This window comes from Callionymus lyra, chromosome 12, assembly GCF_982586985.1.
Source record: "Callionymus lyra chromosome 12, fCalLyr1.hap1.1, whole genome shotgun sequence".
NCBI lineage: Eukaryota > Metazoa > Chordata > Actinopteri > Syngnathiformes > Callionymidae > Callionymus > Callionymus lyra.
Window position 1 is genome coordinate 5,454,398 of NC_141829.1, and position 21,659 is coordinate 5,476,056.

The following is a 21,659-nucleotide window of genomic DNA, read 5'->3' on the forward strand; positions in this document are numbered from 1 at the left end:
GATCTAAGTTTCCCCGGTGCTCCTGCAAATAGTTCCGTGTTCAGCGCCCATCGGACCCTTTCTCTCTTTTTAAAGTTTTTTACGGTCTTTATTCTCCGTCGGACACACTTTTAATCGCTGCAAAACGGCAAAAGTTGCGAAAAATCGCGTATCGTTAATGTTTTTATCCGTTAGCAAACGTTAGCTGCTAGCTTTGGACGGAAGTTAAACCATGTTGTGATGGAAGGACTTTAGCTGTGAGTAGGATGAGGTAGAAAATCTGGATTTAATTGTTATTTTCTCTTAGACAAATCTTACGAGGTTCGTCTCCATCATGTCTAACCAGTTGACATCCGAGCAGCAGCGTCAGATCGACGAGAACAGGCGGAAGGCTATGGAGAGGAGAGCTCAGAGACTGGGTCAGAACTCTTCACCGGTGATCCAACCATCTCTGGGTCAGAACTCTTCACCTGTGATCCAACCATCTCTGGGTCAGAACTCTGCCTCTTCACCTGTGATCCAACCATCTCTGAAGAGACTCCTGACAGATCCTAGACCTGATCCCCAACACCAGGAGTCTCCAGGTCATCCTCCTGCATCCAAACGGTTCGCCCCACCTCTTAAAAACGACTGTCACAGCTCCAGTGTTTATGTAAACAACGAGAACAAGATCGTCAATGAAAAAAAGTCAATCCCCAAACAGGTAACATCCCATAAATGTTGCAAAGTTTACTTGACGTTATTCATTCATTCCCCCCTTTTTTTTTCTCTTCCAGATCCAACTCATCAGCCCTCTTCCTCAGACAAACGTCAGCAGCTTCAGTGTGAATCCAGTCAAACCTAAAGCCGCGTCCGTCAACTCCAACGGCGGCGTCTCCTCGTTCTATAAGCCGCCGAACAAGCCTCAGAATCCGGCGGCTCCGGTCTCTTCACCCTCCAGGGCGGCGGGTCCGGCCACGAAGCCCGTCGTGTCGGTCCGAGGGAAGTGCGTGTCTCATTCAGACGAGCGCTTCAGAGTCGAGGTTCGATACCAGCCGCAGCTCATCGCCGTGTTCAAGTCCATGCCGTCCAAGAACTATGGTGAGAAACATCCAATCTAATGTATGTTTATTATTGTTATTATTTTTGCATTTCATCGTCTTACATCTGTTAAAGACACTATTGTCGATACATCAATGTGTTGAATCATAGTATAAACTTTTTCTGAAGTTTTGTGTCTGGACCAGGATCCTCAACCTTCTGAACCACAGGCTGGTTTGATGTGGTTTTCAAAGAACGTCCTACAGATAAAAACACAACAAGAATAAAAATAATGCGAACGTTTAGTCTCAGAATTTGTCTTTTAATTGTTTTTGATACTTTACTTTTTGTAAACTCCACTGAAAAAAGTCACGTTAATGTTACTTCAAGGAACATCCTTAATTATTTTTAAATAATAAAAAACATTAAGGCAGTACTAATCAGTACAACAGATATAATAAATCATTTAATTTCTATTTCTGCGCGGCCCGGTATCAAATGCTTTAAGGACTTGTGTTTGTTTCTCTCAAAGCACCTCTTTTGAAATAAAACCAATCATGTCTGCAATTAAGTCATGAAAGGTTTCGAATATATGGTTTTGTTTCTTTTTTCCCGCGTGATTAAAGTCTATAAAGATGTTTTGATTGACAATTTCCAGCCATAATTGAATATGATTCATTAAGAATCTCTCCAGTTCTTTTTGGGATTTAAAAAAACGAACCAAAAGCACGAAAAGATGTGTGAAAACAAAACATTTTCAGTGACCAAATGTTGGAACTCTGACCTTCAGAACCTGTGAAAGTCGACACTAAATCTAAAGAAAAGATGTTATTAATGTTTGATATGAACCTGAGCACAAACTAAAGTTGTGTTGTGTATCCATGATTCAAATACTCTGAGACACACACGTACTCACTCAAACTGCTACGAATAGACTTTAGGACAACGAGTTTATAATCCTTAAATGAAAACCAAAATTATTATTTTCATTGTGAATCAGTTGGTACAAAAATGCAAGTAATAAATAAAATAAAAAATCACTAAAACGACAGTACAATAATAAATCTAAATTCAATAAGGTCTGACCATGAATAGATCTGAAAGTAAGAACCAGAATTGTAAAATAAAGAAACTGGCAGCCAGTGAAGAGTTTGAAGGAGAAATGTGAGTTCTTCTACTAGAGCAGCCAGTGAAGAGTTTGAAGGAGAAATGTGAGTTCTTCCACTAGAGCAGCCAGTGAAGAGTTTGAAGGAGAAATGTGAGTTCTTCTACTAGAGCAGCCAGTGAAGAGTTTGAAGGAGAAATGTGAGTTCTTCTACTAGAGCAGCCAGTGAAGAGTTTGAAGGAGAAATGTGAGTTCTTCTACTAGAGCAGCCAGTGAAGAGTTTGAAGGAGAAATGTGAGTTCTTCTACTAGAGCAGCCAGTGAAGAGTTTGAAGGAGAAATGTGAGTTCTTCTACTAGAGCGTCCAGTGAAGAGTTTGAAGGAGAAATGTGAGTTCTTCTACTAGAGCGGCTCAGAATTCTGGCTGCAGAGTTTTGTATGAACTGCAGGCGAGACGATCCTTCTTGTTTAGACATGAAAATAAACTGTTACAATAGTCTAAACGACACAAATGCATGAATTCTAAGATCCAAATGATTATTTTCATTGTGAATTAGTTGGTACAAAAATGCAAGTAATAAATAAAAATATGTTTCACTAAAACAACAGTGGAATAATAAATCTAAATTTAATTATTTTCTACGTGTTTGTATTTCATAGAAACTATTTAATTCAATTATTCTATAAAACCCATTCAACCTTTCATACATTTTCAATCGACCTTTCAAATAATTGAATGTCCATGTAAACCTATACAGTATTTCAATAAATGAATAAAGAACATTTCAAATGTTAAATTCTGACACTGACACACGTCTGTAGATGTAATCTGTTACTTGTGTGAAAAACTGACATTTATGAATGTGATATTAAAGTGAGAAAAATGTAGAAACAACACTTAATATTAATTATTTCAAAGATTAACTAAAGTAAAAAAATAATAATTTCCGTCGCTAACACATGCTTCTCTCCTCCAGACCCGGTCACCAAGATGTGGAACTTTAATCTGATGGACTATCGTCTTCTAAGTGAGTCTGCTCGAGGCACAGAGTTCCTGGTCCTGTCTCTTTTGACCTTTTGACCTTCCAGTGGAGGAAGCCGCCTCCATCGCCAGCGTGTCTCTGGCGCCGCTGCCGGGCATGGAGGCCGTGGACGTGGCGGCGGCGACCAGTCGTGCACGTGACGGCGCCGCGCTCGGCGCTCTGCTGAAGCTGTGCAGCCACTGGGAGAAGCCGGGGGCCTCCGTGCAGGGCCAGTGCGTCCTGGTCACGCCCAGCAGGTTCGAGGTGGACGTGGGTTACCATGCCGACGTCATCGCCGCCTTCAAACAAATGCCCTCCAAGAGTTATGGTGAGAATTCATGGAAGTGAATCAGTGGCAACAGAGAGTTGGATGAGTTTATTTAAAGTTTCACATGAGGGGGACACAGTGGTTAGACTCCAGTCTCCCCGTGACCCCCATAAGGGATAAAGCGGTAGAAAATTAATAAATGATGAATTTTCACATGTTGACATTTTATTTATTTATTTCAATGTTTTTGTTTTAAGCATTAAATGGTTTTTGGGCATAATTTAATTCAATCATTTCTACATTGAATTTCTTTTTTATACAAAGAATATTGTCAAAATTAATCGATTTTTCTTTTCAAAGAATTTGATTATTATGATTCTAATAAATAATAATTAAAAATGTAACTCCTAAATATTGTTATTAAAATGCAGTTGTTTTTTTAACCTAGAATTATTATTATTTTTTTTATCAATTTTTAAAAAGAAAGGTGGCATTTATTTTGCTTTTTTTTTATAATTTATAATTTAAAATGTTTAAAAATGTTTTTACAATCGTTTTTTTGTGTAAACACTTTAACTTGAATAACTAAAAACATAATTTCTAAATTCTAAATTTTTAATTCGTAGTCTTTTAAATTCAATGAGAATTCAATATTTAATTTAAATGGCTACTAATTAAAAATATTGAATTTTTAAATGTTGTTTTGAATTATTCAAATAGGAAAAATATTAAAAACATATTCTTACACATTTTAAATAAAATTTTATATAAAAAATAAATAGATAAATTCCACCTTTCTTTATAAAAATGATTGATTTCAACGTTAAAAAAACCCTTTTAATAACAATAATTAGTGCGTAATTAGAGTTAAAAATGTGAATCTATTCAATATTATGATGAAAAACTTCCACTAAACTCTGACTGAAGATTGTTTTAATTCCGCAGACACTGCTACGAGGAAGTGGAGTTTCTCGCTGGAGGATTACGGGCGACTGAGTGAGTCGATGGTCTTCGTCTTCGGAGCCGCCATCTTGTCTGACTGTGATGCTGTTCCTCCTCCAGTGGAGATGCTCGGCGGGATCGCAGCAGTGGAGGTGGAGCCTCTTCCCCGGGCCATCGTCCAGGCCTTCTCTGCCAGGCTGGACGGGCAGCGGACCAGCTCGCCCGACGTCGTTCCTCAGGCGGACCTGTCGTCCGTGGACCCCACGATCACCAGCAGCCTCATGCCCTTTCAGAAGGAGGGGGTCAAGTAGGTTCTGTGTGTGTGTGTGTGTGTGTGTGTGTGTGTGTGTGTGTGTGTGTGTGCACGTCAATCAGTGTCATCAGAATTTAACATTTCAAAAATATAGAACTTTTTTTAATTAATTAATTAATTTAAATTTAATATTTATTTTTGTACAATTGTATATACATTCATTCTATGCAATATTTAAAACATTATTTATTTACTCTGTTTATACTATATTGCACAATTTTTAACTTATTTATATTTATACTTTTTTAAATACGTTAATTATATGCAATATTTAAAAAACGTTATTTATTAATTCTGTTTAAACTATATTGCGCAATTTTTTACTTATTTTTATTTATACAATTTAATTAAATTATTATATATATATTATTATATTATTATAACTAAATTATTACATTGAAATGTTACATTTGTTTAGTTTTTTTTAACTAATTTATACATTTGAATATGTTTAAATATTTATTTTTCACACAAAGAGTTTCAATTTCCAATAATTATTAAAAAAAAAAATCTAAATTAAATATGAATTAAATTTTAATTTGTAGCCTTTTATAAAGAATGTTGGAATAATAGAATATTGTGTAGCGCTTTGTGACCCTGGTCTAGAAAGGCGCTATATAAATAGAGATTATTATTATTATTATATGTGTGAATTGTATTGAAAAAAACAAATCCAACCGTTAACACAAGTTATTGAATTCCATCATTTAAAAAACATTTCAACTTAAAAAAATAAGAAAAAAGTTTCACCGATTAAAATGTTCACTTCGATGGTTCAATAATCTGATGACACTGATGTTAATCCACGTGCGCGCGTCACTCGTGCACGAAAGTAATTTGTGGTGTTGTAGTTTCGCTGTGTCCAAACAGGGGCGCCTGCTGCTGGCCGACGACATGGGTTTGGGAAAAACGGTTCAGGCCATTTGCATAGCGTCGTACTACAGGAAGGAGTGGCCCCTGCTGGTCGTGGCCCCCTCGTCCGTGCGCTTCACCTGGGCAGAGGTGCGCCTTTGTTTGTGTTTAACCAACACTTTCATCTTGTCCACTGAACAAAGTGATCATCGGCACCAAATTTCGTTGCTTGGCAACCGTTAAAAAAACACAGCATAGAGTGAATGTTTATATAAAAAGTATAAAAATAAATATTAATAAGTTTAAAAAAAAGTGCACTACAGTATTAATAGAATGAGTAAATAATGTTTTAAATGTTTCATAGAATGAATATATATAAAAAAGTATAAATATAGTATTAATAATTGTGCAATATAGTATAAACAGAATAAATAAATAATGTTTTTTAAATATTGCATATAATTAATGTATATAAAAAAGTATAAATATGAATAAGTTCAGTATAGTGCAATATAGTATAAACAGAATAAATAAATATTGTTTTAAATATTGCATAGAATGAATTTATGTAAAAAAAAAGTACAAATTTAATAAGTTAAAAATGGTGCAATATAGTAAAAATAGAATAAATAAATACTGTTTAAATATTGCATAGAATGATTGTATATAAAAAAGTATAAATATAAATAAGTTGAAAATTGTGCAATATAATTTAAACAGAATAAATAAATGATGTTTTTTAAATATTGCATATAATAAATGTATGTAAAAAAGTATAAATTTAATAAGTTAAAAATAGTGCAATATAGTATAAACAGAATAAATAAATAATGTTTTAAATATTGCATAGAATGATTGTATATAAAAAAGTATAAATATAAATAAGTAAAAAATTGGGCAATATAATATAAACAGAATAAATAAATAACGTTTTTTAAATATTGCATATAAGTAATGTATATAAAAAAGTATAAATATAAATGAGTTAAAAATTGTGCAATATAGTATAAACAGAATAAATAAATACTGTTTTAAATATTGCATAGAATTAATGTATGTAAAATAGTACAAATTTAATAAGTTAAAAAATTGTGCAATATAGTATAAACATAATGAATAAATAATGTTTTAAATATTGCATAGAATGATTGTATATAAAAAAGTATAAAAATAAATAAGTTAAACAATTGTGAAATATAGTATTAACATAATGATTAAATAATGTTTTAAATATTGCATAGAATGAATGTATATACAAAAGTATATATACATATTAATAAGTTAAAAATAATGCAATATAGTATAAATATAATGAATAAATAATGTTTTAAATATTGCATAGAATGATTGTATATAAAAAAGTACAAATATAAATATTAATAAGTTCAAAATCACTCACCAGGATTCCTGCTGATTCATGAATCTTATATTGCATTAATTTAGCATTAAATTGTCTTAAATCCAATTTTCTAAATTACATCTTCTTTTTTAACCCGTCATAAATAAGACTGTATGTTAGTTTCAAATCTCATTTATTCATTAAAATATAATGGAATCAACTCATGATGGGAGTCGAAGACATGGAACTAAAAATACATTTATTTCATGTTAAAAAAACATAAATATTGTTGTAAAACTTTCCCTAAACACGTTAGATGGAGTTGTAACTTGACTTAATTCCCCAAAGTCTTGAAAACGGTTCAACAAACATACAGTTCTATCAACCCTGCGACTAAAACTACCAGAAGATGTTGACCCTCGTGTGATTGAGTTCGACACGTGAAAGAAAGGAGAGCGAAGACGATCGATGAACCCGAGAGAAAACCTCACGCAGTCGTGACGTGTCCGCAGGCGTTCAGACGCTGGCTGCCCTCGCTGAGTCCCGACAGCATCAACGTGGTGGTGAAGGCCAAAGACGAGCTTCACGCCGGCGCCGTCAACATCATCAGCTACGACCTGCTGAGCCGCGTGAACAAGCAGAAGCCGGGAAAGCCCTTCAACGTCCTCATCATGGTGGGTTCGGATCAGTGGGGGGGTCGACATTTTCATCGAGTCTAAAACTTTGTCTTGATGTGTTCAGGACGAGTGTCACTTCCTGAAGAACATGAAGACGGCTCGATGCAAAGCTGCTCTGCCTCTGCTCCAGGTGACGTCTCTTCACGCTTCAAGTTCTCCAATCCACTTGTTCGGCTTCAGATTTACCGACTGAACCCGACGCTGATCAAAGTTTGAAGTTTTATTTTTTTACTTCCTGTTCCTGCTTCTTCCTTGTTTTGTTAATTATTTTGTCAGACTTTAATGTGTATACTGTCAAGAATCTGTTGATACGTTGCATATCATCAAAGCTGCTGGAGTCGACTGTATCCTCTCGTCCTCAGTCTCCACCAAAATATATCCAACAATCGGCTTTAAAAGCTGCTGGAGTCGACTGTATCCTCTCGTCCTCATTCTCCACCAAAATATATCCAAATATTAGCTTTAAAAGCTGCTGGAGTCGACTATATCCTCTCGTCCTCAGTCTCCACGAAAATATATCCAAACGTCAGCTTTAAAAGCTGCTGGAGTCGACTGTATCCTCTCGTCCTCAGTCTCCACCAAAATATATCCAAATATTAGCTTTAAAAGCTGCTGGAGTCGACTGTATCCTCTCGTCCTCAGTCTCCACCAAAATATATCCAAACATCAGCTTTAAAAGCTGCTGGAGTCGACTATATCCTCTCGTCCTCAGTCTCCACCAAAATATATCCAACAATCGGCTTTAAAAGCTGCTGGAGTCGACTGTATCCTCTCGTCCTCAGTCTCCACCAAAATATATCCAAACATCAGCTTTAAAAGCTGCTGGAGTCGACTGTATCCTCTCGTTCTCAGTCTCCACCAAAATATATCCAAACTTCAGTTTTAAAAGCTGCTGGAGTCGACTGTATCCTCTCGTCCTCAGTCTCCACCAAAATATATCCAAACGTCAGTTTTAAAAGCTGCTGGAGTCGACTGTATCCTCTCGTCCTCAGTCTCCACCAAAATATATCCAAACGTCAGTTTTAAAAGCTGCTGGAGTCGACTGTATCCTCTCGTCCTCAGTCTCCACCAAAATATATCCAAACGTCAGCTTTAAAAGCTGCTGGAGTCGACTGTATCCTCTCGTCCTCAGTCTCCACCAAAATATATCCAAACGTCAGCTTTAAAAGCTGCTGGAGTCGACTGTATCCTCTCGTCCTCAGTCTCCACCAAGATATATCCAAAAATCAGCTTTAAAAGCTGCTGGAGTCGACTGTATCCTCTCGTCCTCAGTCTCCACCAAAATATATCCAAACTTTAGTTTTAAAAGCTGCTGGAGTCGACTGTATCTTCTCGTCCTCAGTCTCCACCAAAATATATCCAAACGTCAGTTTTAAAAGCTGCTGGAGTCGACTGTATCCTCTCGTCCTCAGTCTCCACCAAAATATATCCAAACATCAGATTTAAAAGCTGCTGGAGTCGACTGTATCCTCTCGTCCTCAGCCTCCACCAAAATATATCCAAACATCAGTTTTAAAAGCTGCTGGAGTCGACTGTATCCTCTCGTCCTCAGTCTCCACCAAAATATATCCAAACATCAGATTTAAAAGCTGCTGGAGTCGACTGTATCCTCTCGTCCTCAGCCTCCACCAAAATATATCTAAACATCAGCTTTAAAAGCTGCTGGAGTCGACTGTATCCTCTCGTCCTCATTCTCCACCAAAATATATCCAAACATCAGCTTTAAAAGCTGCTGGAGTCGACTGTATCCTCTCGTCCTCATTCTCCACCAAAATATATCCAAACGTCAGTTTTAAAAGCTGCTGGAGTCGACTGTATCCTCTCGTCCTCAGTCTCCACCAAAATATATCCAAACGTCAGCTTTAAAAGCTGCTGGAGTCGACTGTATCCTCTCGTCCTCAGTCTCCACCAAAATATATCCAAACGTCAGCTTTAAAAGCTGCTGGAGTCGACTGTATCCTCTCGTCCTCAGTCTCCACCAAGATATATCCAAAAATCAGCTTTAAAAGCTGCTGGAGTCGACTGTATCCTCTCGTCCTCAGTCTCCACCAAAATATATCCAAACTTTAGTTTTAAAAGCTGCTGGAGTCGACTGTATCTTCTCGTCCTCAGTCTCCACCAAAATATATCCAAACGTCAGTTTTAAAAGCTGCTGGAGTCGACTGTATCCTCTCGTCCTCAGTCTCCACCAAAATATATCCAAACATCAGATTTAAAAGCTGCTGGAGTCGACTGTATCCTCTCGTCCTCAGCCTCCACCAAAATATATCCAAACATCAGTTTTAAAAGCTGCTGGAGTCGACTGTATCCTCTCGTCCTCAGTCTCCACCAAAATATATCCAAACATCAGATTTAAAAGCTGCTGGAGTCGACTGTATCCTCTCGTCCTCAGCCTCCACCAAAATATATCTAAACATCAGCTTTAAAAGCTGCTGGAGTCGACTGTATCCTCTCGTCCTCATTCTCCACCAAAATATATCCAAACATCAGCTTTAAAAGCTGCTGGAGTCGACTGTATCCTCTCGTCCTCATTCTCCACCAAAATATATCCAAACATCAGCTTTAAAAGCTGCTGGAGTCGACTGTATCCTCTCGTCCTCATTCTCCACCAAAATATATCCAAACATCAGCTTTAAAAGCTGCTGGAGTCGACTGTATCCTCTCGTCCTCAGTCTCCACCAAGATATATCCAAACATCAGATTTAAAAGCTGCTGGAGTCGACTGTATCCTCTCGTCCTCAGTCTCCACCAAAATATATCCAAACATCAGCTTTAAAAGCTGCTGGAGTCGACTGTATCCTCTCGTCCTCAGTCTCCACCAAGATATATCCAAACATCAGATTTAAAAGCTGCTGGAGTCGACTGTATCCTCTCGTCCTCATTCTCCACCAAAATATATCCAAACATCAGCTTTAAAAGCTGCTGGAGTCGACTGTATCCTCTCGTCCTCATTCTCCACCAAAATATATCCAAACATCAGCTTTAAAAGCTGCCGGAGTCGACTGTAGCAAACATGAAGAAACACGGTGAATATTCGTTTGTTAATAGTAAATAATAAATGTATTGATACATTTTTTTTTATCAAATCTTTATTCATGAATCTGTTCTGTTCTAAGCAGATGATTGAAGCTTTAAATACGATTATGAATGAGATGTTTGCATTGACAAGAATGTGTTCATACGATATATTGTCATATATACACTCGTCGTCTCCAGGGTTGTTTGAACGAGTCGACCAGACAGACTCACCTCTGCTCCCTCGAGCCTCTTAAGGATATCGTTCTCTTCAGTATTAATTCTCTTCCACTCCAGCGGGCAGATGGCAAACACCGGGCGACGCCAATAAAACGGCATCTTGGCAGTGAAATGAAAACGCCTGTCGAGCAGAAGATGCTGTTTCACAGCAGTTATAAAAATAGAAGACATAACGTCCACTTCTTCTGGAATGAATGAATCTCTTCTGCCGCTGAGTCCCAGCTCTCAGTGGATCCAGGATTTAAAAATACATTCTTGGATTTTTCCTTTCATAATCTGGATCTATTGTAATATCTGGTGTCTTCATGTAAAAACACAGCGTTTATTTAACGGTGTAATCAAGTACACAACTTGTATAAGGGGTCAAGAAAATGTTGAGACACTTAGATGCTGATTTATTATTTAAATGATAACTTATCGATGATAAACATCAATGCATCGATATTAAACGGGATAAAAAAGATTTTTGTTTTCAAAACATATTTTATTGTTAATTTTCAGAAAATATAACTATCATCATTTTTATTTACTATTAACAAGCAAATATTCACCGTGTTTGTGCTGCAATTATACTTTCGGCCTCTAGATGAGAGGATACAGTCGACTCCAGCAGCTTTTAAAGCCGATGTTTGGATATATTTTGGTGGAGACTGAGGACGAGAGGATACAGTCGACTCCAGCAGCTTTTAAAGCCGATGTTTGGATATATTTTGGTGGAGACTGAGGACGAGAGGATACAGTCGACTCCAGCAGCTTTTAAAGCCGATGTTTGGATATATTTTGGTGGAGACTGAGGACGAGAGGATACAGTCGACTCCAGCAGCTTTTAAAGCCGATGTTTGGATATATTTTGGTGGAGACTGTGGACGAGAGGATACAGTCGACTCCAGCATCTTTTAAAGCCGATGTTTGGATATATTTTGGTGGAGACTGAGGACTAGAGGATACAGTCGACTCCAGCAGCTTTTAAAGCCGATGTTTGGATATATTTTGGTGGAGACTGAGGACGAGAGGATACAGTCGACTCCAGCAGCTTTTAAAGCCGATGTTTGGATATATTTTGGTGGAGACTGAGGACTAGAGGATACAGTCGACTCCAGCAGCTTTTAAAGCCGATGTTTGGATATATTTTGGTGGAGACTGAGGACTAGAGGATACAGTCGACTCCAGCAGCTTTTAAAGCCGATGTTTGGATATATTTTGGTGGAGACTGAGGACGAGAGGATACAGTCGACTCCAGCAGCTTTTAAAGCCGATGTTTGGATATATTTTGGTGGAGACTGAGGACGAGAGGATACAGTCGACTCCAGCAGCTTTTAAAGCCGATGTTTGGATATATTTTGGTGGAGACTGAGGACGAGAGGATACAGTCGACGCCAGCAGCTTCTATGATATGCAACGTATCAACAGATTCTTGACAGTATACACACCTAACTTACTTAAAGTCTAACGAAATAATTAACAAAACAAGGAAGAAGCAGGAACAGGAAGTATATAAAGTAGCTTCATGGATCAAAGAAATACAAACTAAAAATAAAACAAACTATGTTAAGACGATTAGAAAAAATGTATAAAAGTCGAGTCAATTTTGTGTGTTCGTCTCGTTTCCTCTTCAGATTCACTGGTTCTTGATCAAGTCGAGTTTCAGTAGCTTCTGTGACTCATAAGTGCTTCTTCTCTCCAGGCGGCCAAGAGGGTCATCCTTCTCTCGGGAACCCCCGCCATGTCCAGACCGTCCGAGCTCTACACTCAGATCCTCGCTGTCAAACCGACGCTGTTTCCGCGCTTTCACGAGTTCGGCGTTCGCTACTGCGACGCCCGACAGGTAAAATCATGAAGATACTTAGACCGAAATATCTTTTGTGCTGGAATATAATTTTTTTTTTTTTTAATTGAAAATACCGTATTTTCCGGACTATAAGTCGCAGTTTTTTTTCATAGTTTGTCCGGGGGAGCGACTTATACTCTGGAGCGACTTATGTGTGAAATTATTAACACATTATTACCGGTATATCATTTCACATGTTATTTTCACACTAAACCACAAGAGGGCGCTCTAGGCCTGTGTTGATAATTTCCACGTAGAAGAGGAAGCATCTTCTACCTCCGTAGTTAGTTAGTTTAAAAGTGAGACCGATGAAGAAGATTTCATTGGATTTGAGTTATTTGGAGTTACACGGATGGTTTGGTAAACTTCTTAGTTATTTATGCTATAGTTCTCTGAATAGCTCTTAATATGTTATGTTAACTACTGACTCCTTTAAGAAACATCTTAAGACGTTTCTATTTGTTCAGGCTTTTCCTTGATTTTCTGGAACTCCTGTATCTTGACCTTTAAAGTATATACTTTATTGAATATTGTTTTGATTGTTTAAGCGCTTTGTGACCCTGGTCTGGAAAAGCGCTATATAAATAAAAATGACTTACTTACTTACTTACTTACTTACTTACTTAACATACCAGGCACGTTCTAAGTTGTGTCATGTAACGTAACATACAATTATTCAGCCTGTTGTTGCCTCTATTCTATTTTTATTTTAAATTGTCTTTCAAGATGACATGTCTGTTCTTGGTGTTGGATTTTATCAAATAAATTTCCCCAGAAAAACGCGACTTATACTCCAGTGCGACCAATATATGTTTTTCCTTCTTTATTATGAATTTTATGGCTGGAGCGACTTGTGCTCCGAAGCCACTTATAGTCCGGAAAACACGGTTGTTGTGAAAAATGTTCCGATCACAAGTTTTTCTTCTCCTCGTCCACCTGTCGGCCTCCAGATGACGTGGGGCTGGGATTATTCCGGCTCCTCCCACCTGGGCGAGTTGAAGCTGCTGCTGTCCGAGTCTCTGATGCTGCGGCGCCTCAAGTCCGAGGTTCTCTCGCAACTTCCGGCCAAACAACGCAAAGTGGTGACGGTGACGGTGGACGGCGTCAGCAGCCGCACCAAAGCCGCGCTGTCGGCCGCCGCGCAGGAACTGAACAAAGAACATCGCAACGTAAGTGATTCACGAAGCGATTCTTTAAATGCGTTGAATCGCAGATGTTCACACGGAGTCTGGTTCTGCTCGAGGTTTCCGCTGGTCAAAGGAACGTTTTTTTTCTTGCCACTGTTGCTCATTGTGATTTGCTGGGATCTGTATTTTTTCAGTGTGTAGTTTGTATGTTTCTCCCCAGTGTTGCGTGGGTTTACTCCGGACACTCCGGTTTCCTCCCACAGTCCAAAAACATACAGAGGTCGATTGAGAACTTGAGGGAAATTAGGTATCCGTAGGTATGAGTGTGTGTGTGAATGGTTGTCCGTCTTTGTGTGTGCTGAGACAGTCTGGCGTCCTGTCCAGGGTGTCCCCTGCCTCTCGCCCTATGATACTGGGATAGACTCCAGTCTCCCGCGACCCCCATAAGGGATAAAGTGGTAGAAAATGAAAGAATGATTTTACTGAATAAAATAATATAAATAAAATTAATTAAAACAATAAAATACAATAAAGTAGGAGACATGATAATAAATTGGCATATAATAACAATAATAATAGGTAATTAACTAAAATGCATTAAATTAAGTAATATTCCATGGGCAGGAGTGGAGTAAAAGTGTCATGATGTTCTATTCTGTTAGTCTTTGTATCCTTTGTCTTTGTTATTTTTCTTTGATCTATGTTCTTTATCTTTAGACTAAGATTGTATCATCTTGTTCTTTCTCTTTATTTGTCTTTGTTCTTGTTCTTATTTTTATGAATAATTGCTGTATTGCTGTGTTTAATTGGAAAAAAAACAATTTCCCGAAGGAGACCTCCTGAAGGATCAATAAAGTTCTAACTAACCTAACCTAGACTGCAGACGAGGATAAAGAGTTCTTGAACCCTAATGTTCTGATCTGTATCAATCTCTTCTGCTAGTTTCATTTCCTGGTTACACGGATGTGTCTTGTCGAGATGATCATCTGGGAAAACCTTCCTTTAACCTTCTCGCTCATCTTAAGATAATGTTCATGTCTTCGTTGAAGCACAAACACGTTTTCACGCTCGTGTCCGACTCGACTCGACGACGAGTTGAAAGTTTCTGAAAGAGGAATGTGACGCCAAACGTCTCTGATGTGATGTTTTTGATCTGGATCCAGAAAAAGGAGGAGAAGGAGGCGCTGCTCCTCTTCTACAACCAAACAGCTGAGGCGAAGCTTCAAGCCATCATGTACGTACTCGACGCCGTCACACACAGTCGATGATGATGGAGATGTTTGAGGAAGTGTCGTCGTCGTGTCTCCAGGGAATACATCTGCGACATGCTAGAGTGCGGGCGGGAGAAGTTCCTGGTGTTCGCTCACCACAAGCTGGTCCTGGACCACATCACCGCCGAGCTGGTGAAGAAGGTAGAAAGTGCTTCTGCGACGTCGGCACTTTTTTCTTTCAAAGTCCAAGAGTTTGTTTCTTCTCGTCCTCAGAACGTGGACTACATCCGCATCGACGGCGCGACGCCCTCCGCCGAGCGCCAGCGACTCTGCAACAAGTTCCAGTCCTCGACGTCGAGCTGCGTCGCCGTCCTGTCCATCACCGCCGCCAACATGGGCATCACCCTGCACTCGGCCGACCTGGTCATCTTCGGAGAGCTCTTCTGGAACCCCGGGGTGAGTCGTACGGGGGGCGTCATAGCTCAGATGGTAGAGTGGTTGACTCGTGGTCTGAGAGGTTGCGGGTTCAATCCCAGTTCCGGACGAGATTGTGGCGTTCTGTCCCTGAGCAAGACACTTTACCCTGGTTGCTCCTGATGGTTGAGCTGGCACGCTGCATCACAGCCTACTCCCATCACTGTGTGATTGTGAGTATGAATGGGTGAATTTGTAACTTGGTGTAAAGCGCTTTGAGTGCTGAATAAGCATAGAAAGCACTATATAAGTAAGAGCCATTTACCATACTTTATTCAACAGATCTAACGTTGTTACCGTGGAAACCTGCCGTTTTTTTAAGTCTCTAAGGTCGCTGCTAATCCTTGCTCAAGAGCACTCGGAACACTTGAGTGAAGTCGCTCGTTATTACTGCATGAGTCGTCCTCGAGGCGTGTGATTGAAATAAATGCAAGTTGATGAAAGTTCATGTCGATATGGTGACATATGTTAAAGATAAGATAAGAAACCGAGATGATGGAAGTCCATGATTATACAAAGACTTATAATAAAACCAATATAATGATCCTGAAAGAAACTGGCAGCCAGTGAAGAGTTTGAAGGATCGGAGAAATGTGAGTTCTTCTACTAGAGCGGCTCAGAATTCTGGAACTGCAGGCGAGACAGATCCTTCTTGTTTAGACACGAAAATAAACTGTTACAATAGTCCAAACTAGAAGAAACAAACACATGGATTATAAGATCCAGGTCATCGTTGTGACAACATTTTCATAAGTTTAGAGATTTTTCTCAATTGAAACCGTTTGTGGTCAGTTTTCTGCAGAGTTGAACTAGAGACATGTCTTTATCAAATAAAAACACCCAAGTTTACATTTGTTTAGTAAAGGAGAACAAACACTGAGATCATCACCCGGTTATTTACTTCAGGGAGAGTCTGAAGAAAGGGAGTTGGACTTTTGTATCTATAATTTCTATATTTAAAGGCTGATTTTTTTGTCTGTTGAATATTTGAATTAAAATATATATATATATATATATATTGAAAATAAATGAATTTTTTCCTTATATATAGAGTTTTATATTGGAATTCCAAAACAATTCCAAGATATTCTCTAAATATTCTTTACTTTGTAGACCGTTATGTTACGTCTATGTCAAGCTGTTGACACTTGGACACATTCCCACCCCGACACACCACAGCATCAAACCACCACAGATGGTAGAACATGTAGTTTCCTGCAGATGTTCAATGATCGCAGCCTCCTCAGAAAGTACAGTCTACTCTGAACTGTCTTATACACATTAAAACGATCAAAACACGGAGTCCGTTCCGGTCGCTCCAACGTCACTTCCCGTTCCGGTTCTTAATGCTTCGCTTCGTGGAGAAAAATGGTCAATACAGAGTGTGTCACGGGTCTTTTATTCGCCGCTTCAAGTCAAACAAAATACAAGCTTTACGATCGATCAGCCGCACTTTCTTCAGGCGACTGTACAGGTCAATAGACCCGAAAAAAGGTCCCAATCTGTAGAAACATCGCTATATTTAAGGCAAATTTCCCGCCCAGAGGGTCGTCTTTTCCGGGCCAAATGGTTCTTTCAAGTTCCCTGTGTCAGGATCCCCCGTGGAGAGAACTTCCTAATTTGTTTTCTTGTAAACTTATCATTCAAATGTTCTCGCGTGGGGGTTTCCGTCTTTTAGCCCCCCTTTCCCGGGAGTGTCTTGCTTCGTTCTTTGATCTACAATTAAAGGTGTGATTTGCAGACACCAGACGTTTAAATTACCGGTGTCATGTCTCTAATTCTGTTCCAAGCTTGTCTTGAAACAGTGTGTCAGTCTGGAGTGAAATGTTGATTGTGAATGTGTATTAAAACATTTAAGCTCTTAGATGAAGCAAGTAATTTATACTTTATATTTTGATGATCTTTTAGCATTTATTTAAGTATGGCGTATACGTATAGTGTATAATGATTTTAATCTAACAATATGGTCTGTTACAGGACCAGTTTACTGTCCAGATCTGTGTTTCTTTTTGTATGTTTTCTTTTATGGTTTCTGACATCAATCATTTTCTTTTTCTTCATCGTAGATCATTTGATCAGCGTAAACATTCATCCGTGTTTATTTAACCACTCACAGCCCAGAGCATTGAAATAAGGGCCAGATTTATATTTATATATTTATATATATTTAATTTAATTGATGTAAAAAGATGCGTTTTCTTCAACGTACGTTAACGTGACACCGTTCCGTCCTCAGGTTCTCATCCAGGCCGAGGACCGGGTCCATCGCATCGGTCAGACCAGCAACGTGAACATCCACTACCTGGTGGCCAAAGGAACCGCCGACGACCACCTGTGGTGAGCATCATGTGGAAGAAGCTGACCTTAAAAAACCATCAGAGGAACAATCTTTCTCTCTCTCTCTCAGGCCTATGATCCAGGGGAAGATGAACGTTCTGCAGCAGGTCGGTCTGTCCGAGTCCAACCTGTCGTCCAACGCTCTGACGTCCAGCTTCCACTCGAAGGTACCGCTGTGTGTTCGACTTACATATTCAGTTGCAGTGGAATATTGAACAAATTAAACATTTAAAAGGTTGAAAACGTTTCTTACAAGCATTGGATTTAATTAAAGTGATTCTTAAGTCATTCAATTCATTCATTTGTTTATTAACAGGTTGAATTAGTTCATCGTAATATAATATTCAGTTAATTTTTAAAATGAATGAATATTTTTTTTACACATAAAGTTTGATATTCTTATTCCAAAAGTTCAAAAATACATTTTTTTAGTCAATATTTTTCAACTCATAGTCTTTTAAATTCACTGTTGCTTTTTAGAGTTATACACAAAAATGTTTGTTCATTTTAATGTAGCGACTGTAGCTCAGTTGTCTTTGTCTTCATCTTCCTCCAAAAAGTCACTTGAAAACATCCAAATACCTCCGTACTGCTCGACTGTAACGTCCATCTTGGATTGAATGTTACAAGTCTATATTTTAAAATTGTTTTAATTGGACGTTGCTGGGCTAGCTGCTTGGCTAGCTGCTAGGCTAGCTGCTAATCTGGCTGCTAGGCTAGCTGCTCACCTGGCTGCTGGGCATGCTGCGAGGCTAGCTGCTAGCTTCATCTTCGTCCAAAAAGACACCTAAAACATTCAAATACTGCTTGTCAGTAACGCCCCTTGTATTGAAGCCTCGACATGAGAAGAATTGTCTATATTTTACACTCATTCATGTCAGACGTTTAAAGAATAATAGCGACGTAAACCGTAAGTACTCCGGGGAAATATTCCTCTGGAAATTAATCCCAACCCTGAGTCGACTTTAGAATTTGAAATGTTGGGTGAACTGTCACTTTAGCTCTTCAGCAAACAAAATAATGAACAATCAAAAACAGGTTTAAATGTTAAATTCATTGGATGTTCTTAAGGCACTGATGTCGTTAACGCTCCTGAAACCACGTTCCTCCTCCAGGATCCGACTCAGCCGACCATCAAGGAGATGTTCGAGAGATCCTTCAACACCGACGACGTCGCCGACGACGACTTCCTGCTGGAAGGGCTGGACAACTGGGAGGACACGCCCCCGGAGAGTCCAGCTCGTCAACATCGCGTCGCGTCCGACAAGTCGCTGCAGGAGCAGAAAAGATCATTTTTATTTTAAAAACTTGTGTAATTTTGTGTAAATATTTCAATAAATTAACTCATTTTCTACGGCGCGTTGAGTCGGAGCTGCTGGAGGTCAGCGGAGCGGCGCCTCCTGCTGGAACCTCCATCTGCTTGTTACTGTTTTCAGCTCCCCCTCTCTGTGCAGAAGCTCAGGAACACCGTCCTCTCCACGTCACCTCCCCGGGTACTCCGTCATAACTCGTGTTCTCATCGCTCCGAGATGTTTGACCGTCTTCTCCTCCCTTCAGGTCGACCAGGTGACCTCGTCTCATCCACGTTCACGCAGGTACAAGATGTTTTGTGTGACGACGTTTATATTTGGAGAAATCAACCCATTGAGCCACAAATATCCTTTGAATCCTAAACGTAGTATTTTAATGTTTTTATTGTCGTATAATTTGATTAAAAACTGATTTTAATTCCATAAACATGTCGTGAGATTATAAAAATACAACTGGCTTTAAAAAGTCTTCCATCAAACTGTCAAAAGTCTTAAAGTATAGTAAAGTAATAGTTTTTGTAAATATCTTTCTAGACCAGGGTCACAAAGCGCTTAAACAAACAAAGACAATATTCAGTTAAAATATATATATATTTATAACTGATGGAAGGTCTGACCATGAATAGATCTGAAAGTAAGAACCAGAATTTATAAAATGATCCTGAAAGAAACTTTCAGCCAGTGAAGAGTTTGAAGGAGAAATGTGAGTTCTTCTACTAGAGCAGCCAGTGAAGAGTTTGAAGGAGAAATGTGAGTTCTTCTACTAGAGCAGTCAGTGAAGAGTTTGAAGGAGAAATGTGAGTTCTTCTACTAGAGCGGCCAGTGAAGAGTTTGAAGGAGAAATGTGAGTTCTTCTACTAGAGCGGCCAGTGAAGAGTTTGAAGGAGAAATGTGAGTTCTTCTACTAGAGCGGCCAGTGAAGAGTTTGAAGGAGAAATGTGAGTTCTTCTACTAGAGCGGCCAGTGAAGAGTTTGAAGGAGAAATGTGAGTTCTTCTACTAGAGCAGCCAGTGAAGAGTTTGAAGGAGAAATGTGAGTTCTTCTACTAGAGCGGCCAGTGAAGAGTTTGAAGGAGAAATGTGAGTTCTTCTACTAGAGCGGCCAGTGAAGAGTTTGAAGGAGAAATGTGAGTTCTTCTACTAGAGCGGCCAGTGAAGAGTTTGAAGGAGAAATGTGAGTTCTTCTACTAGAGCGGCCAGTGAAGAGTTTGAAGGAGAAATGTGAGTTCTTCTACTAGAGCAGCCAGTGAAGAGTTTGAAGGACAAATGTGAGTTCTTCTACTAGAGCGGCCAGTGAATAGTTTGAAGGAGAAATGTGAGTTCTTCTACTAGAGCGGCCAGTGAAGAGTTTGAAGGAGAAATGTGAGTTCTTCTACTAGAGCGGCCAGTGAAGAGTTTGAAGGAGAAATGTGAGTTCTTCTACTAGAGCGGCCAGTGAAGAGTTTGAAGGAGAAATGTGAGTTCTTCTACTAGAGCAGCCAGTGAAGAGTTTGAAGGAGAAATGTGAGTTCTTCTACTAGAGCGGCCAGTGAAGAGTTTGAAGGAGAAATGTGAGTTCTTCTACTAGAGCAGCCAGTGAAGAGTTTGAAGGACAAATGTGAGTTCTTCTACTAGAGCAGCCAGTGAAGAGTTTGAAGGAGAAATGTGAGTTCTTCTACTAGAGCGGCTCAGAATTCTGGCTGCAGAGTTTTTTATGAACTGCAGACGAGACGATCCTTCTGGTTTAGACACAAAATAAACTGTTGCTCCTAAGCTTTGGAACGATCTTCTCTCTCTTTGACCTTGATGGATCTACTGACTCCTTCAAGAAACATCTTAAGATGTTTTTATTTGTTCAGGATTTTCCTTGATTTTCTGGAACTCCTGTTGTGTTCTCAGTTTTATCTTGATCTTTAAAGTATATATTTTATTGAATATTGTTTTGATTGTTTAAGCGCGTTGTGACCCTGGTCTGGAAAAGCGCTATATAAATACAAATTACTTACTTACTTACAATAGTGTAAACGAAAGCATGGATTATAAGATCCAGATCATGCTGTGACATCATTTTCCCAAAGTTTAGAGATTTTTCTCGGTTGAGATACAGAACAAGTACAATTTATATATTTATCAATAAAATAATTGTTTTAACAGAAAAACACCAGACAGTGTGTACGAGTTACTATGTAATTATTGCAATATTAAAAAAAATATATATTTATGATGGATATTTTTTCTTCCCAAATTTTGACTGATGGACTTAAATCAAATTTTCAACTGTCTTTAAATAGTCTTCAAAAGTCTTTAATTAAACTTTCCTAAAGCTTTAAAACTTTTGAACCAGCAGCTCCTTCTACTGCTTTAACTTCTCCTAGATTTTTATTACATTAACTTTTTAAATGAACTTTACTATTCGATGTTAAAAGATCTATTTGTAAGTTTAAAAATGTTAAAAAAAAAAGATCAACTGTCAGTTAAAGAGTCAGTTAAAACTTAGACATTTGAACTCATCTTAATCTGACTTAAATTCCGATTTATAAGTATAAAAACATGTTAAAAGAATGAATGGTTGACTATAAATTAACTTAAAAATAAAAAAAGTACTGTTTAGATTATCAGGCTT

The 21,659-nt window shown here is 38.6% G+C and overlaps 1 protein-coding gene across 2 annotated transcripts; it reads left to right on the forward strand.

Annotated features, from left to right (window-relative positions):
• The first annotated feature begins 3 nt into the window (after positions 1–3).
• Positions 4–19,121, forward strand: smarcal1 (SWI/SNF related, matrix associated, actin dependent regulator of chromatin, subfamily a-like 1). Of its 2 annotated transcripts, XM_087804491.1 has the most exons (18): positions 4–236; positions 326–682; positions 756–1,059; positions 3,081–3,131; positions 3,193–3,453; positions 4,339–4,389; positions 4,456–4,642; positions 5,500–5,650; positions 7,352–7,513; positions 7,581–7,646; positions 12,456–12,596; positions 13,550–13,768; positions 14,890–14,960; positions 15,036–15,138; positions 15,211–15,393; positions 17,648–17,748; positions 17,819–17,915; positions 18,864–19,121. In XM_087804491.1, exons 2-18 carry the CDS (start codon positions 374–376, stop codon positions 19,050–19,052), a joined length of 2,646 nt encoding a protein of 881 aa, XP_087660617.1. In that variant the 5' UTR covers positions 4–236; positions 326–373; the 3' UTR covers positions 19,053–19,121. The 2 variants fall into 2 exon arrangements, with proteins under 2 accessions (XP_087660617.1, XP_087660616.1); XM_087804490.1 differs by having other exon boundaries at positions 4–682.
• The last annotated feature ends 2,538 nt before the right edge of the window (positions 19,122–21,659 follow it).